The sequence below is a fragment of the Strongyloides ratti genome (genome assembly GCF_001040885.1).
Source record: "Strongyloides ratti genome assembly S_ratti_ED321, chromosome : 1".
Lineage (NCBI taxonomy): Eukaryota > Metazoa > Nematoda > Chromadorea > Rhabditida > Strongyloididae > Strongyloides > Strongyloides ratti.
In genome coordinates this window covers 178511-198127 of record NC_037307.1, presented here as the reverse complement: position 1 = coordinate 198127, position 19617 = coordinate 178511, and the positions used below count along the sequence as shown (strand labels likewise).

The 19617-nt window shown below is 21.7% G+C and overlaps 7 protein-coding genes across 7 annotated transcripts; 4 read left to right on the top strand and 3 right to left on the bottom strand.

Moving 5' to 3' along the window:
- Window positions 1-110: 110 nt before the first annotated feature.
- Window positions 111-1582, bottom strand: SRAE_1000006800 (von Willebrand factor, type A domain-containing protein; the record flags this gene model as incomplete). Its single annotated transcript, XM_024646858.1, has 2 exons — window positions 111-690; window positions 735-1582. The coding sequence occupies 2 exons, from the start codon at window positions 1580-1582 to the stop codon at window positions 111-113; spliced, it is 1428 nt and encodes a 475-aa protein (XP_024500994.1).
- Window positions 1583-4041: 2459 nt separating this feature from the next.
- SRAE_1000006700 (Homeotic protein ocelliless) lies at window positions 4042-6826 on the top strand (the record flags this gene model as incomplete). Its single annotated transcript, XM_024646857.1, has 6 exons — window positions 4042-4207; window positions 4530-4929; window positions 4967-5013; window positions 5059-5183; window positions 5297-5561; window positions 6555-6826. The coding sequence occupies 6 exons, from the start codon at window positions 4042-4044 to the stop codon at window positions 6824-6826; spliced, it is 1275 nt and encodes a 424-aa protein (XP_024500993.1).
- A 2374-nt stretch (window positions 6827-9200) lies between these two features.
- On the bottom strand, window positions 9201-9471 carry SRAE_1000006600 (Hypothetical protein; the record flags this gene model as incomplete). Its single annotated transcript, XM_024646856.1, has 2 exons — window positions 9201-9346; window positions 9393-9471. The coding sequence occupies 2 exons, from the start codon at window positions 9469-9471 to the stop codon at window positions 9201-9203; spliced, it is 225 nt and encodes a 74-aa protein (XP_024500992.1).
- A 1217-nt stretch (window positions 9472-10688) lies between these two features.
- Window positions 10689-11721, top strand: SRAE_1000006500 (Homeotic protein ocelliless; the record flags this gene model as incomplete). Its single annotated transcript, XM_024646855.1, has 2 exons — window positions 10689-10843; window positions 10899-11721. 2 exons carry the CDS (start codon window positions 10689-10691, stop codon window positions 11719-11721), a joined length of 978 nt encoding a protein of 325 aa, XP_024500991.1.
- A 1074-nt stretch (window positions 11722-12795) lies between these two features.
- SRAE_1000006400 (Dendritic cell-specific transmembrane protein-like domain-containing protein) lies at window positions 12796-15195 on the top strand (the record flags this gene model as incomplete). Its single annotated transcript, XM_024646854.1, has 4 exons — window positions 12796-13022; window positions 13065-13449; window positions 13499-13684; window positions 13720-15195. 4 exons carry the CDS (start codon window positions 12796-12798, stop codon window positions 15193-15195), a joined length of 2274 nt encoding a protein of 757 aa, XP_024500990.1.
- A 1858-nt stretch (window positions 15196-17053) lies between these two features.
- On the bottom strand, window positions 17054-18749 carry SRAE_1000006300 (Hypothetical protein; the record flags this gene model as incomplete). The annotated part of the gene is made up of 2 exons (XM_024646853.1): window positions 17054-17883; window positions 17927-18749. 2 exons carry the CDS (start codon window positions 18747-18749, stop codon window positions 17054-17056), a joined length of 1653 nt encoding a protein of 550 aa, XP_024500989.1.
- Window positions 18750-18976: 227 nt separating this feature from the next.
- Window positions 18977-19516, top strand: SRAE_1000006200 (Zinc finger, RanBP2-type domain-containing protein; the record flags this gene model as incomplete). Its single annotated transcript, XM_024646851.1, has 2 exons — window positions 18977-19376; window positions 19449-19516. 2 exons carry the CDS (start codon window positions 18977-18979, stop codon window positions 19514-19516), a joined length of 468 nt encoding a protein of 155 aa, XP_024500988.1.
- Window positions 19517-19617: the final 101 nt, after the last annotated feature.

Here is a 19617-nt window from a genome sequence, read left to right as displayed (position 1 = left end):
ACATTAATATTGGGTATATAATTTAGTTATCATTTGTATATTTAATAAAATAAAAGAAATATAAATTTCATTTAAATTATTAAAAATATTTTAAGAGAAAAACATGTTAATTATACAATAGTACATCCAGAAAATTTAATATTAACTCCAGGATATATTCTATGATTATTTGTTGATAAAATAAATTCAACAAATGTTGTATTTTTTATAATTTCTGTTGAATTTGTAACAGATGTTCCTGTAAAAACAGCTTGAATAATACCTTGATCATTATAAACTGTTAAATAATCACCATTTGCTTCAAAATCATATTCATAAAGTGTTATTGTGATGTTTGTTAAAGAAGGCGATACACATTTTATTGTATAATTCATATAATTACAATAATTTTTTTTTATTGTTCCTGTTAATGGTTGAATTGGAAATTGAAATGAATCTGTTCCACTAAAATTTAAAGAATTTATATTACACATAATATTTGAATTAAATAAATAATTTTCAAATAAATCTGTTATATTATTATAATTAATTTTAACAATTTGATTTGTATTATCTCCATTAAATGTTTCTAAAATTTTAGTAAATGTTGAAACATCTTTAGATGAATCTATATTAATTAAAACTGGATGAATATCATTTTGATTAATAATTTGTTTGTATTGAGAAATACCATTATCAGTCATTTGATTACTATAAAAATAAATTAAAATAAATTAAATATAATATTTACTTACTTATTATCTGTTAAAAATATTAAAGTTCTTAAAACATTTGGCCTTTGTGAAATACTATCATTAAAAGCACTACTAATTATACTACCAAATTTATTCCATTCAATGGTTGAACTTGAAATACCTGTATACATATTTTGTAAATTATTAAATTGATTTTTAAGAAATAATTTAGAATTTTTCCAACCAAATGATAAAATTTGTACATCTGTAGCAAGTGTTAAAAATATTCTTGAATGAAATGAATTTTCATCAATACTAATATATAAAGCATTTACTATTTCTTCACCAATTTGTGATGTCAATGTAACATTTGAAGATAAATCAACATATATAAATATATCACCTTCAGATTTAAATGAGTCAGGAATAATAGGATATGGAGGTGATGGAATAGGTGTTGTTGTTGTTGGAATTGGTGTTGTTGTTCTAATGTTGATTGTAGATGAGGAAACATATGTAAATGTTGGAATATCTTTATTTTGATTAGATACATTAAAAACTATTGTAATATTTTTTCCAAGTGATGAAATAATGTTTACAGTATCTTTTCCATCATATGATCCATCAACAATCATATATGGTGTTCCAGTAACTGTATTACCATCATAAAATGCTAATGTTGCACCAGAAGAATTAAAATTATTTGGTTTAAAGAGTGTTCCAATAATTCCTATATTATCAGAAACTGAATAAGAAAGAGAATAGATACAACTTTGACTTGGAATACATTTATTTCCATTAGAATCGGATGGTGAGGTAAGATAAGCACTAAGTCCAACTTTTGTTACAGGATTTGGTGTTATACTATTACAATTACATTCACCATTGATAAATAAAATTTTTACCATACAAATGGCAAAAATTATAAAATACACATTCATTTCGTTAAAATAGAAAAAAATAAATTTTATTTTAAAGATTTTAAATATAAGTAGAAGAAAATGTTTAAATTTCTTATCAAATGTACAATTTATCAATATTCTTTTAAATTTAGGCACACCTTGGAAAAGGTTTTATCAATGTCATGAAAAACTCATATATCTATTTAGTTGATTATTAAATATACTTTCTAAGACTTATTAGGTGCAGTTTAAAAGTGAACCATATAGACTTGGCGTTATTATAAAAGTTGATAAGAATACAATCCATTCTCTTTATATGATTTTTTATTAAGTTTATATTTTTTATTACATGATGATGATATCTTTAATGATTCAAAGGAATTCTTTTAAAGTGATTAATAAATTTCATTACAAAAATGGAAATATTATTACAATTTTCTATGAGTTATATGATTAATAAAAATTATCACTTGATAGATAGAGGAAAAATTGAATTGTTAATTCATAATAAGATTAAACTTTGAATAATCGAAGATTTAATTATGTTGAAATTTTGAAAAATGAATGTTAACCTTGAAATAATAACTTCCTATAAAACTTCTGGTTGCGGTATTTTTTTCTATAAATCTAAAAGACGCTTTTTTTTTTGGGATACTAACAAGGAACTATCAAATTTCTAAAACAGAAGTTAAATTAAACTATTATCACGTCAGTATATATATTTATATATATCTTTAATATAAACTTTTAATATTTTTTTAAAATAATTTTACCCATCAAAAGAATGCTTCTATTCTTATCATCATATCTTTTAATTGACTTTATTCAATAACAACTATATATAAATTTATTAGATAGACGTATATGTATACATTTATATTTATTAATGATGTATCAAAATTAGTTATAAAAGTAAGGTAGTTGTATTTTTTGATAATCTTCTCAATCAATTGATAGCATGACTAGCTTATGACGCTTCTGTACATATTATATTATTAATATCATGATATAGTAGTTACAAATTCATCTATTACTTCAATAAATTTATTATTATTTATTAATTATTATTTTTAATCTTTGTTTTTATTTTCTTTAAATAACATTTTTTTTGGGATTATTTTTATCTAATTATACTTAAATTCACCTTATCATTTCTTTTACCACATCATAAATCATTATTTTGTTAATCTCTTTCCTATCTATCAATTAACTTTAATAATTTGTCTATTTAATACAAACTATAAAATTTTATTTATCATAAAAAAAAAAATTATATATATATATACATGTATATCCATTGTTACAGTATCATATCCCTTATCTTATTAAAATCTAATTAATGATAGAATCTTTAAAAGAATCATTATAGTAATGAAACCCTGATAGCAAAATAAATGGCTTCCTCTCATTTGATAATATAAAATTAAAAATTTATATTATTATAAATTAAAGATATAGCAAATCATATTTAATATAAAATTTCCTTTCTTTTTGTTATACTAAAGAAAAAAATATTGATATTTATATAATTTTAAATAGAAGAAAATAAAAATGATAAAATATAAATCAAAAGAGAGGAAGCGAAAGTACAACCGGTATCTATGAAATGATATGTTGGTACATATATTATAATGAAGAGGTAACAAGAAAAAAATGTAAGATTTCATTTTTACCTTATTGAAGAATGATGAAGATGTTATTTATTTATTATTTTAAATTCTCTAACATTTTTTAGACAGTATATATCTATCAATATATTTATATATATATATATTGGACGGAGAAGGTATTAATAAAGTATTAATTAGGATTAAAAGATAAATCCTCAATATTTATAAAATAGTTTTTTTTTTATATACTAATAATTGGATTAAATTTTACTTAAAAATTGCAAAAAAAAAATAATATGTTGTTTTTGATTTTTTTTTAAACTTTTTTAAAATGTTACAATTAATATAATCCACCCCTTTAATTAGGCAATTATTTTGCTAAATGAATATTTACTTTATACAGTATTCATTGAAATATTTTCATATTTCATGATAAGGTAAAATTTTAGTTTTTTTTTTTCAAAATATTTAATATTACAAAGTGTGTATCAATTAATCTTACTGATTACAATTATACAAAACCCTCTTATTTAATGATGTCTTTTTGTACAGTATTATTACAAGAGCTTATTCTTTTACGATCTGTTATTAAGTCTATACTTTTAAAAGGATTATATCATATTATTTTTACCTTTATATTAATATTTTTAAAAGGAACATTTTAATTTACATAGAAAGGTTAATCACTTTTTATATTTATCTATCATTTATAAATTACATCTTTACAGAACAACAAAAAGAATAATATAACAAAATAATTTCTTATTAAGTATTTTGATCTTTAATACTATAATTCATTTTTTTTTTCTTTTTTAAATATACATAATTTTATAAATCTAATATAAATATAAAACAATGGATTATGAAACAGCTGCTTTTGCTGCAGCTTATAGATTACCACAAAGAACTAACAATAGTCAGGTATTTACAACAACTACTACAACAACTTATCATCCTAGAATGGGTAACGTAATGCCAAATTTTGTTTTTACACATAATGGTTATGGAACAGCACCACAAGGTAAGAAATAATTTCAATTAATATAAATCTTTTATATATTATATAAAAGACAAACATACCATATAATGTAATAATGGACTTTGAATAGTGATCTTTTAATAGATATAAATCTTTGGATATTAAAGATGATACATTTTACCATTTTTTTTTTCTTTCTTCATTTGGTCATTTTTTTTATCATTCATTACCATTATAACATCTTTCATCTCTTTGTTACTTTTTTTTTTTTTATCTTTTATTCTATTGTTATATTAATATAATATATATCATAGAAATACAATCATACGACATTACCATAAATAACATTAAATTTTTTTGTTAGATATAATTTCAGGTATGTTACCAAGAAAAAGTCGTCGTGAAAGGACAACTTTCAATCGTCAACAACTTCAGATATTAGAAAATCTTTTTTCAACAACTCAATACCCTGATGTCTTTACCAGAGAAAAAATTGCTGAACAAATTCAATTACAGGAAGGAAGAATTCAAGTATGGTTTAAGAATAGACGAGCTAAATATCGTCAAATGATAAAGCAAAAAAATGTCGTTAAAGGAAATGAAAAGAAGGGAAAAAATAATAATAATTCAAGACAATCTATTTCTAATGATTCAAGTGACGGAAAGCCTCCTATTCATGAAAAAGATGATATAAAAAATAATTCTAAAGATTTTTTAAAAAATGATTCTTTGCCCTGTAATATTAAACAGGAAATTCATGAAAGGTAACATTTTATTTTAATGATCTAAAGTTTTTTATAGTTCAAAGAACCATCTACCAGATGTTGAGAAGACAAATTTTACTCAATGTAAATCTATAAAATCAGAAAATAATTTATCATTATCAATGACAGGTATCAATGGATCATCATCTGAGGATGGAGGAAATCACTCTAATTCTCATTTATTACAACCATTTACCGTCAATACATTGTCAGATCAATCATGGAATAATGGAGATAATATGTCAAGTTGTACTGTAAGTTATTCATAAAGTACATCATATACATATAATAATGATGTTTGAACATCAAAAAAATATTATATATAATATTATTTTTTTTAATAATAAATTTGTTTTTTTTTTTATAGTTTTCAACAATAAATTCATCCTCAACTTTATTATCTCCTACAACAGTACCCCCATCGCCAACAGGAAATAATAATCATCTCTCTGGGTCACTTTTTTCTAATAATGGACCATTTGGTGGAGGATACAATCCGCATACATATTTTTATGCTCCAAATCATTATTGTACCTCTGGAATGGATAGAACTTTAACATATACAGCGACTACTCCTATTGATTATGCTAATTTCTCTAGTAACTATTATATGAGTAGTAATCCCGGAAATAGTATGTATAATGGTCCATACTTTTTTCAAAACTAAACAATTATTTTATTGAAAAGATTTTTAAAAAAAAAAAATATATATATATATATATATACATATGTATATTCATTTATATAAGAATAGAGGTTAAGAAGATTTTGTTTTCAATATATATTTGTTTAAAGGATTTATTTTATATTGATAGAGACAAAAAGTAATGTATAAATGTGATAAAATATGTTGTTGATTACAGGTATATTAAAAAATGTAAAGATGTAATTGATGTGTAAAAGTTATTATAAATTTTGTTAGGTTTTTTTATTAAAAATGTTTAAAATAAAATTTTTTCTATATTTCTTTTTGTCATATCAAATATATAATTAAACAGTTGTTGTGAGATTATCTCTTCTTTAATTTAATAAATGAAAAGCTGTCATACATATCATCTAACTTAAAATTGATCCCTTCTTAAAGAAAGTTTCTTTTACAAATGAACCTATTATCATGGTATAATCTGTTGAAGAAATTAGTAAATATTCATGTTATACTCCTGCTGTTGAATGCCAATCATCCTATTATTTAATTATTAAATGGCAACTGTTCACTATGTATAGAATATATCATGTCCTTACCATAATTTTTTTTTCTTTACGTAATACTACTTAATTTCCGGTTAGGTGTGAAAAATATATGAACAAAAATAATTTAAATTACATAGTTTTTGTTGACAGAAACATTAAAATATTTTATGAATGTCTAAAGATTATTTTGTCCTCACTATATTACGTCATTAAGAATAATCTTAAAAAAATTATAAAATATTGAGATGATTGAAAAATTAACTTCTTGAATAGATCCTTTAACTCATTAACTAATTCTTTTTACCGTATATTTTTTTGTTAACTATATATAGATATAATAAAATAAAGAATAAACCGCATCAAAAATTGTTCTACTTCAATTTGAAGGACCTCTTCATATATAGTCAAAGCTTTTTTTATACCTATATATTTAGCACTTGTCAACACCTTCCTCAAATCAGTACAAATCTTACGTAATGCCGCCTTTAAACATTTACTAGGATTCATGAGTAAACCACGAGTGATCATGTTGTTAAGACTAATATTTGATTTGCAAACAAGTGCTAAGAAGATGATTGTTTTCACACACAATTTTACCGTTAGAAGACTAAAAATGAAAGCTTTAAGAGATGCCGTGAACTTTAAAATGCCGTTAATAGTAATTGGTTTAACTAATAATCTTATTGTATTTTCACATCTTTCTTGATTGGCATTTATTAATTATCTTTCATATTATAATTAAAAAATTTACTGTGAAAATATTTTTTTCCTTTAAGATACAAAGTAATTTTTTTTTACTTTTAAAAAAATTAATATTTGATTGATATATATCTTATAAAAACTGATAAAATAATGTATATTATTATTACTTCCTATCATAAATCAAAGTTTTTATAAAGTGACATTAATTGTTATCTATTTATCAAAATTTGTATAACGTTATTTACAAAATGATCATGATAAATGACAGTAATCCATGTCTATTGATAGTACCTTATTTTCACACATACAGTTACAATCTTATCACTAAAATTGATGTTTAATATTCTTTTCTAATTAAGACATATAAAAATATTATCATACAACTAACATCACTGTATTTTTTTTTAAGAATAATGACAATGTTGAAAAATGTATAATCTTCTTACTGTTACACATTTATAACTTTAATAAAAAAATTTTAAAATTATTATAATCATTAATAAGTTTAATTTGTTAACTTTTTATTTTTTTTTTTAAATAATAATTATTATTAATTATATATTATAATAAATATATGCTACAACCTTGAATTATGTATATCTATTTAAATGTAACAAGTGTTTTTTTTTTTTTAAAAACAATTCAAAAATAAATAATGCATATTATTTTCTATCATCATTACATATTCACAATAGAGTGAATAATGAGAAAAGTAATGAAGTTCTTCACAGTATACAAATAAAAAAAAATTATTAAAAGAACTAGTATAAAGGATTTTAACATTTATATAATATATATTCAAGTTTAAATCTAAAAAGAATGAACTGTTCTTTTTTTTTTTGAAAAAATGATAAAATATATGTAGTATAAGATGTTCTGAATATGTTTACTTAACTTATTACAATTCTTTTTGATTATATTTTATTTTATGATATACTTAAAATTTTCTAATAAAAAATATTGTATATTGTTATTTCTAAATAATAAAGTACCATTTAAATATATTTTTAATATTTTATTAATATATCTTTATTTATTTTAATTTCTACCAAATTTTTTATATATTTTTTTCCTTATTACATAATAAAACATGTTTACTTCTATATTAATCGCTTTACATAACTGTATCAATTTTGAAATGTAATACTTTACATTTTAAGGTGATGTAATTATTATTAAATGTTATTGGTTCTTTATTTAAACACGCTTATTTTGAAAACAAGTATACAAACATCTAAATATCTTTCTTTAACAATTTTGTCTACAAAATTTTAATCCTCCCTACTTAATAAAGATTGAATTCTTTTTTATTTTAAATAGATTTCATCGGCACCGTTTACCATTAGTTAAAATTATGGATATCTAATATGTTAAAGTATCGGTATCTCCTATTTGATGACAGGTGATTAGTATTGAAGTGAGAGGTTAAGTGTGAAATCATATGAAACAATGTATCTTTTATTTTTTTTTTCTATTTTTAATGAAAGGTCCAAAAGAAACCGATACCTATATTATGAGTAATTACCTTAGTATGGGGTAAAGTGTGCCAAATGTTTTCACCTCATTAAAAATATAGATTATATTAAAAATAAAAATATTCTTCATATTGAAATTAAATTTTTTTTTTTTTAATTTAACTAAAAAAAATTATAAGTCAATCTTCTTTTGACGTCAAATCGAAAAATATTTTTCAAGGATTATATTTTTGAGAATAATATAAAATATCTTTGATTTAAATATATTCATAACTATTAAAATATAATAACTTTCAATTTGCTATATATATTAGAATCGTTTATATGTATATAATCAAACAATTTTATACTAATTAGTCAATTTAGTAATCAAAAAAGCGACAACACAATTAGATGGATCTTTATCTAATTAATTTCAAATAAAAAAGTATCTACACCTATCTATTACTTCCCTTATAATAATGAACATTTTCATATCATTTTATTTATATATCTGAACCTTTATATTTCTATAATTAACTTCCTAATCTTCTATTGCATCAATTTCTTTACTTCACCTGTCTCTTTTCTAATCACAAGTCTAATTTTAGGATAATCTCCTCAGCTTCAAATTGTTAATTTTATAGAAACTCTTTTTAATTCAGCTATTATTCTAAGCATTTTTTTTTGTATATTATCTATTTTTCTTCTCTTATTTCATTTAATTTGATATGTAAATAATCTATTGATAGTTGTTTTTGTAGATTATTCTTTTAATTATTGTAGATTAGAAGGATCGTAATATATTGGATATAAAGCTAATATATTCTTTTTTTAATTGGGAGGAAATACTATTTTACAAGTTATGATCCGGATGATATGTTTAACTATTCTTTTTATAAATTTTTTAGCATATAATATACCTTATAATCTTGAGGGCATACCAAGTTTAACATTTATTTTAATAACTGTTATTTTTATAGAAGGAATATTATCTTTAATATTCTCATGATTCCAACTATTTTTTCTTCCTTTTATTATTAAATTGTCAATCATAATACTTGAGAAAACTAAAGTAATATTTTTTTGTCAATAATGTGTCAAGAAAGACAATACCTCTTGTACTTACAATTTTCCTAGGGGTATCATATACAAGAGCACAGTAGGAGATACTCGGTTTATTCTTTGATATCATTACATATATATCATTGGATAATAAGATTATTTATTTAAAAACTTTATTATAAATAATATAAATTATATTTGCCGAAAGAAAAATATAACAATGATAAATTAAAAAAAAAATTTTATTTTAGTTTTATTATTAAACTTACATATTATCATATTTTCATTATTTATATTAATATTTAAAATAGACTTGAAAAAAAAAAGAGAAAAATACTGCCCACGGATTCATTATTAAGATTGGTCTATAAATGTACATATGTATCTTATCGTTGTATTTAGAAATAAATATTATGATTGTTAATGGAAAATATTTTATATTTTAAGATTATCCTTCTTTTTATATTAACAGTCCATTAGTTGATTATTCTTTTATTCCTTGTAATGGATATATATTTTAATAATAAGAAAAATTTAACAAATACATATTATGATCGAGGACATAATTATTATTTTCTTATAACATTATTAATTTTTAATTATTTTGCTTTTAAAATAAAATATTTATCATGTAATTCTTTAATAGATAAATTTTTATTTACTAATTAACGTCATAATTAATAATTCCCTTGAGTATATCTGTCTTCTTTTAACCTACCTTTATATTTCATTTTGGGAATATTTTATTATAATAAATATCTTTTTTTTTTATATTTATATATGTAATTATTTCAAGATCCAATTAATTAACCTTTATTTTTCTAAATTTCTAAATATATATAATATTTTTTTTAATTTTAATTATTCTGAAACAATACCATTTATACAGTATCCAATGACATCTTCTTATAATCCATCCCAATTTTTCTCAGACTATTATTATTAAAAAAAAAGGCATAGCCACTATAAAATTTTGGTCGGGCGTTAGTTATAATATTAGCTCCACCTACCAAATATAACCCCCAATGTTTGCGCAGATATATATTATATAGAATAAGTTCCTAAATCATCTTCATTTTCATTTTATTATACCAACAACCATCTTCTTAACTGTCAAAAAAATTTTTTTTTTTACCTTTATTATATATATATATATATATATTTATTTGTGATAACAAGATTCATCCTATTTATATAATTCTCGTTTTAAAATATTATTATAATCTTTCTTCTTATCTAATTATTCTTTTTACTGTCTTTAGGTTTAACTAACTAATATAACATTGATATAATTCTCTAAACATTACATAATATAAACATTTATTTATTATTTAAATACTTATAATAATGGTTAATACACCTATTGCTTCATCAACTACAACATTTAATCCTTACTCATTTGCTACAACAGGATTTGGTGCTACAATGGGATATCCATCTACAAATATGTTTGGATATCTTCCAACAACAAATGTTGTAACAAATAATACAACAATACCAGGGTAATTATTAAATAATATTATAATTATATATTTTATTATCATAAACCATTTTTAGTATTGATTATGTACGTAAATCAAGAAGAGAACGAACAACTTATGATCGTCGTCAATTAGATTTATTAGAACGCCTTTTTGCAACAACACATTATCCAGATGTATATAGTAGAGAAAATCTTGCAAGAGAATTAGGTTTACCAGAAGGAAGAATTCAAGTATGGTTTAAAAATAGAAGAGCTAAACATAGGCAACAAGTTAGACAAGCTGATGCAGTTAAACAGGCATCTGCTAATGCATTACTTGAAAGAGGTATAACACAATCCTCCAATAGTTCATCACCAAATTCTAAAAATAATATAACAAAATCAGAAAATTCTAGCACATCATCTTCTGCCTCACCACCTCCTGGAATTAAATGTAACAAAAATGAAATATCTCCAGATACAACAATTGATATATCAAATGATAATAATATTAAGGCTGTTGCAGCTGCATTACTTCCATTAAATTCAGAATTTAAAAGAAAAACAGAATGTTTGACTAATAATAATTTAAAAAATAATTCATCACCATCAGGAGATTCTGGTATATCTACATCACCATTAGTTTCAACATCAACATTACCAACATGGCCACCATCATTTGAATCTGTTGCTTCAACAGTAACCTCAACAACAGCACAAAATTGGATAAATACATATCCATTTAATTCAACTGGAGCATCAACAGGATATCCAGGATATTCTGGAACACCAGGATTTAATTACTATACCAATCCAACATCATATATTTCTGCTGCAACTGGTACTTCACCATTTGAACAGGTTGTAGCAAATGGTTATTATAATCCAACACAAACACCATATGGACAAATTGCTTAGATATTTCTTACCAAAAATATAATGTACCATTCCATAGATAATAATTTTTTCTTTTTTTTTTCTTTGATAATCAACAAAAAGTCAACGGTACTATTTTTATCTCTTCTCTCCCCAGTGGTGAAAAAAATAATAATTTTTTTTTCTATTGCAATAACATAAAACATTAAAAAAAAATGATAACAAAATTTAATTTTGTATTTTAAAAATTGTTATTATAAAAGTTATTATATCTCACAATAATAAAATCTCATTTTTTTTTTATTATTGCCCTTTAATAAAGTTCTTAAGATATTATCAATTTTTTTTTAAAGTAGGATTAACTTTATTTGAGAATAGATAATTAGCATAAATATATATTATTATGTTAATTTTATTCAGGTATATAAAAGGCCATCTGAAAATACTTATTTAAAAATTAGAAAATCTTTTCCGGTTTAATATATCTAAATAAAAACATTTAGATAAGTGGTTCGTTTATAGTTGAAGGGTCATTTTACCTCCTTTTAATTGTTTTGGCACATTTTTATGTTTCAAATAAAATATTTTTACAAAACAACATTTCTCCTGATAATGTTTGTTTTTAACAAGGAAAGGTAAATTTTTTCGGAATGTTCAAAGATAATATTACGTCAGAATCTTTTAAGTAAATCCAATTCAGATCGGCAATAGAAGAAGAGATAAAAAGATGACAGTGTATTGAACGGTCACAAACTATCTTCTGATTGGCAGGTGTTGTCTGATAATTTTTTTACACATTTGTCTATTAAAAATTATTATATAATATTTATTTATTAATTTTACTTATTATTTAAGATATTTAACAAATTTTTTAAAATATCTATTTTTAAGTATATTTATTGTTAAAATATAGTCTTTTTAATTGTTATAATAATATTAATAATCATTTTAAGCTAAATTATTTTTAATAATTTTTATTATTTTATTAACATTTTAATTTTATTAATAAAAAAAAATATTTTAGAACATTTTTTTTTAAAAAAATTATTAAATAATATTCAAAATTTTAATTATTATATGTAATGAAAAAATTTTTTTATTAATATATATATTAAAATGTCATATGTTGAGTTAATAAGAGCACGAAAAAAAGTACAAAAATCATTGTATCAATTTATGATTTATAAAGAAAATGCTTCAAGAAAATATAATGGAATAAATAAATTTATATCTGAATATTCTAAATTTAAAATATTTATAAAAACAATTTTTCCATTTACTAGATCTGAAACAAATTATAAAGCTGAAACATTTTATCAAAAAATTTATGAAGAAGGAACAAGGTATATAATTAATTATATTATTATTTAACAAAAATTTTATAGAGAAAATTCAATAGCAAAAGTTTTAATATCATTTATAATGCTTCAATTTATAGGATTATTAATGTACTCAATTACAGCATTTAAATATGCTATTTTTCCTCAAAAAGCTGGTGTTTATATTGGTATAATAATTCAGATAGTTATATGTTTAAATATTTTTTCAAAATTTTCTCGTTGTGTTATAATGTTATCAATTCCATCATTAATAACAAGTAAAATAAGACAAATTATATTATTATTATTAATCTTATGGGCTTTTCAAAATTGTGCCATGAATATAACTAAAAATTTTCAACAAACAGCTGAAGGTATTTCATGTATTCAAAATAGAATTATTATTGTTGTTAAAGAAGTAATGAAATCTATAAATTCACTTCTTGGAGATGTAAATTTTTTCATTTTTTCAAATTAAAAAAATTATTTTTATTTTTTAGAAAATGATTGAAGATGTGGTAGAAATTATTAAACAAATTCTTAATCCTATGGAAATTTTTAAAAAAAATATTGGTGATTTATCTGATATAATATCAAAAATGACAAATTTTTTTAGTAATGAATCACATATTTTAAAAAAAGCTCAAGATCTTTGTGATGAATCACTTGTAGGACCAGAAAATAAGGTAAAATTAATCTTTATTGTATTTATATTTTTTAGTGTCGAAATTTTGTTAATGAATCAATAAATTATTGTGAAAAAAAATATTGGAAGATTTTTTGTTATCCAATAAAAGTATTATATGGAAGTTGTAGTTTTATTTCTGTTATTGTTTCTCACTGTAATATGCCTACTAAAGTTATTCAATACGTAAATAGTGGTGTTAATAATATGATAATTTCAGCAACTAATAAGACAATTAATTCATTGAAAAATAATGGAAAACTTAAAATATTTGGAGAAATAACTGATAATACAATAAAAAGTTTAAGTAGTGGACATTTAATAAAAGATTTTGGAATAGAATTTGCAGCTAATTATAATTCACATCATAAAAATGATGTTGATTTAATTAAACTTCAAGAAATGATTAAAAAAGAATTTGAATTTTTTGTAAAATTACTTTATTACATTGAAGTTTTTTTAAATTCTGCAATATATTTTGTTGTTTTTGAGGGAATATTTTGGTCTGTAATATATTTATATAAATTTCTTACACGAGAAAAACATGATAATCATTATATAGGGCAACGATTCATTGAGATGGATATACAAAGAGAAATTCAAGGAATGAGTTGTATTTTACCCTTATTATATCGTGAAAAAATTATTTATATAAAAAGTTTTCAAAAAAAATTAACAAAATCAGAAAGAAGATGGACATATTTTAGATTAATATTAACAATTTTTAGTGGAATTATACCATTTTTTTTAGTTTTAATGGATATTATAATTTATAATTCATTTGAAATGATTTTTCATTTTTTAACAGATGATACATTTTTTGAATTTCCAAGTTTATATAAATTTAAAGTTTCTGGAAATGGTATGTTTGCAGAGTTATTAAATAAAATTTTAGATATATTTGAACCAGTTTCAAATATAACAAAAAAGAAAGACAATATGTGGACACAATGTCTTGTTGAACCAAGTCCTCCAAACTATGATTTATTTGAAAAAATGTTTTATCTTTATCTTTTTTGTTTCTTTTTATGTCCAGCAGAATGTTATCTCAAAAGATTTCGCCATGTAATTGCATCATCTTACTATCAATCACGCATTCAACCAAGACTTTTATATTTATACAATGAAATTTTAGAAAAAAGAAGATGTTCAATTCAACAAGCAATTATGGTAACAAAACAAATGGATGATCAAATTAAACTTATAAAAGATCATAGAGGAAAAGGCAAAAAAAAGAATCTTTTAAATAAAGCTCTTCCATCATTAACGAAAGATTTATATTGTTGTACAAAATGTTCAAGAAAAGATTTAAAGATATCTGATGAATTCAATACCAGAATCTGTGTAAATTGTCATTCTGTTTATTGTATTGATTGTTATACAATAAGAAAAAGATGTATTGATTGTAACTATACACTTCAAGTTATGACACATCAAATAGAATTTTATCATGATAGTAGTGGTGATGATAGTGAAGATGATACTTCATCATCAATATCATCTTCATCATAATCATTTTTACTCACCAAATGGAAGAAATTAAAATAGTGATATAGTTTAATATGTTTTAATTAAAAATTGTAATAATGATGTTTTTTTTATTAAAAAAACATCAAATTTAATTGAATCAAAGTCTTTTTTATTTATCAATTAAAATATAAAGTAATGTTAAGTTTTGATATAACTATTTTTTAACGTAAATATGTAAAAAAAATATTTTACTACTGTTAAGACTTTTATAAAAATTGTTTTATATAAAATAAATTTTTTACAATTTTTATTTTTTTAAAAGTATTATATTAATATTTAAAAAAAAATAAAATCTTATAATTTTTTACTTATTTGCATATTATTTTTAAAAAAATTCTAAGCAATTTTTATTCAAAAGTAAAAAAAAATTTAAAATATGTTTCATATATAAACCTTAAATAAATACAATTTTTAAAAGCTCTAAATGCACTTAAAAAATAATTATCAGGTGCACCTGACATTTACAAAAATTTTATGAGCTTATAAGTTGCAGCTGATTTATGCTAAAAGTTAAAAAAAGTTTTGATAATGTTTGCCACAATTTACATTTTTTTAAATTTTGTTTATTATGTAATCATAACTATTTTAAAAATTTATAATTTTTCAATAGTTATCTAATGAAAACAATATCATTTCTATGTTCAAAATAGGTTATTTTTCAGTATCTATGCTTGAAGTCAAATTGAATATATTAAGTTGTCTCATATTTAAATGATTTACTATATATATGCAACACTTTTAAATAACTTTACTAAATAATTTTAAATAATTATATAATAATAAGCAATTCATTTACTTCGTCTCAATCTCCTCTTTAAAGTAACATTAAAATCATTATAGAAAACACTAAATAATCACTTTTTTATATCAATTTTTTACAACGTTTTCTACTAGAAAATTTTATATTATTTTTATTAAATAAAATGATACAACAAATTGTGAAATTATATTATTAAGAAACAATAGTTGTTTATGATTATATTTTAATATCTTCATTATTGTTAATTGAATTATTTTCATATTGTTTTCAATAATTACAAACCTTTTAAATATTATAAAAATATTTTATAATAGTTTTATTTCATCGAAATAATCATTCATATCAAGTACATTTTAATAAAAAAAATTCCACTCTAAAATAAATTGAAGAAAAATTTTTTTCAAGTAATATAAATGTAAAAATAATAATATTTACGCATTTATGATTTTGATTCAAATATAAAATCATATTTATTAAAAATTATTTTTAATATGATATCTCAGATTGTCGAAAACAATATCAGCCTTCATATAAATATATGACATGTTTTTTTTTTATCTTTTTTTTTAATATATATTTAAAAGCATTTTTTCATATTCAATTTTTCTTCCTTTAAACTATGAAAATTTTTAATATGTTTAAAAGATTATATCAATGATTAAAAAATGTAAGAAATTTCAAAAATTGGTCAATATTTTTATCTATATGAATTTCTTCAATTAAAAGTAAATAGCTTGTCTAATAAAGATTGACGAAAAAATTCAGGTTTCAAAAAAGAAATTTAAAAATAAAATCAAATTTTAGATGACGATTTAAGAAAAATATTAGAAATTTTAAATGAAATATAGAAATAGAAATTTTAGCAATGATAAAGAAATTTCTCTATTTAAATTACCATTTTCTTTTATAAAAAAAAATATTTTATTACTACTTATTTGCTTCCACCACTAATTAACTATTTATTTTTTTTATTAAATTTTATCACTTTAATTAAGTTTACATTTATACAAAAGTAAAAGAGAAAAAAATTCTTAGAAATTTATTTTTAAAAAAAATTTGTTAATATTTAAAAAAAATTATTTATTTTAAAGGTCCAATTTGTTTCATAACAATCATTTTTATTTTTCGAACATTACTCCCTGTTGTAATATACGGTCTTCGCGACACTTGTAATGAACCTTCAGAAGCAGGAAAAAATTCTTTAGTAAATGGCCTTATTTTCGCACAAGGATTTTGTTTAAATTGTATACCAAGAACTGGATGATGCCTTATTGCTTCGAACATTTGTCTAGGTGTTTTTTGTGGTCCTCTTGTAAATTTATGATTAATCGTATTTAAAACGCCAACATGTTTTGGTAATACTGTTTGTGGTTTATTTACACTATTAAATGGATTATGACGTCGATCAGGAAGTGTTACAGTTGGAGGAACTTGTGTAACACTTTTTGGTGGTAATTGTTTTACTGGAAGACGAATTTCTGAGAAATAATTATCAATTAATTCAATTACTTCACCATCAACATTATCCTTTGAAAGAAAAATATTTTCTTTTGTGTCTTCTAGTAATTCTTTATTTCTTGTATCATTTAAATCAGTTTCTATTTCACCATTTACGTGTTTTAATTCAAATTTAGATCGTGATGTTATGTCACTAATCTTTTTAACAGACATTTTACGTATTGGTATAACAATTGAAGAATCAAATCCTTTCATTCTCATTGTTGGTATATTTCTTCTAATATCAAAATTAGGTCTTATATTCATCATTCTTGGATTTTGACTAACTAATTGTTTACCTTTTTCTATACGTTGATTAATTAAACAATTAGTACATTCTAACAGTGAAATATATGGATTCTGACATCTTTGACATAATTGATATAATAACTGATTTTTATCAAATTTTAAATCTAAAATATTTCTAATAATTGATAAATAAAAATAAAAACTTACGTTTATGACAATAAGCAGATGGCCACAAAACTACTTCATTACATTTTCCATTCTCCAATGATTCTAAACAACATGTTCGTGAATACCAATCTTCTTCTTCAGATGTATTATCACCTTTTTCTGATAAACTTTCACTAATCTCACGTTTATTTCTGTTAAGAGATTCATCTTCTATTTTTTTAAATGTTTCTTTTTGAATTCTATAAACATTACTAAAAAAAGGAAGATTTTCATGTTCTCTTTCTTTACTTGCACCATATTTGTATAGATCTTGTATCTCTCCACAAAGACGTACTTCTTCTGGTGTACGAATTACAAAAGCACCTGAACATAATTCTTGAAGCATAGCATGCCTATAAAAAGCATTTTTTGATGCCAATTCTTCATCATTTATCCTCCTTAATTTTTCAAGCATTTTAATTTCTTCATTTATCAATATTTCTTGATTTTTTAAAACTTCTAATTCAGTAAAAGGACCACAACCATGAACAGTGGTACCAGAAAAAGTTTCATAAAACATATTATCATCAGCCTCAAAATTATTGTACTGTAACCAATCAGAACTACAACGTAACATTTCTTCATCATCTTTTCCTCCAACCCAACCAATTTTATCATGAACATTTCCTCTAACATCTGTAACTTTAATTTCTAATTTTGGTGGTGCACCAAGTCTATGTTGTTTAGCAGAAACAATATTATCATAAATATAATTAACAAATCCATGAATTTCGCAATAATTACGTGAATCTAATTTTATATCAGTTGAAAAATTACCACATCTTACACCAGTAGATGATGATACATATTCACATTGAGGCATAATAGTATTATATTAAAAAAATATATTTTATGTAGGAAAAAAAAATTATAAATTGCGCAAAAAAAAAACTTTAAAATGTGCTTTTAATTTTATATTCTTTTTAAGATATAAAAGTGGAGAAATATTACTTATAATGCTTTTATTTTAACGTTTCACAAATACTACTTCTATTATACTAATTTTTATTATATATTATATTTAATTGTTATTATTTAATTATTTTTATTATGTCAGGAAAAAAAAGGAAAAGTTCTGTATCATATCGTGATTCACCAGATTATGACAATGAAACTCATCCTTCTAGTGGTTCATCATGGAGTTGTCCTGTATGTACATTTATAAATAAACCAAAAGATTTTAAATGTCAAATGTGTCAATGTAGGAAGGGAACATCTACAAGAAAAGCTACAATAAATGATGATATTATTAAGCAACAGGCTCAAGTTGAAAAATTAATTACAAAAAATCACCAAGCATCTGTTGAAAGGAGTTCTAAGAGAAGAAGTAATGTGTCAGAAAGTGGTGTCATTAGTAAAGATTTACATGATTCTAATACAACTTCAAATGTTTCTACTCCTTCAAGTTCTAAAGCTGGATCTGTTTCTAGAGAAGGTTCTACAATTCTAGGTAATTTTCGTATTATGGGAATAGGAGATCATTTGATTAATCGAAATAAGACAAAAAAATATAATATTACAGTTTCAGGAGTAAGTGCTGTAATAACAGAATTTGAAGCTGCTGATATCAAAGTTAATCTAGATGAGTAAAAATTAACTTTTTAGATAAAATAAAAAATGTTTATTTCTGTTAATGAATTTTTTTTAAATAAAATGGAATAAACAATTTGTTGAATAAAAATTTATTGCAA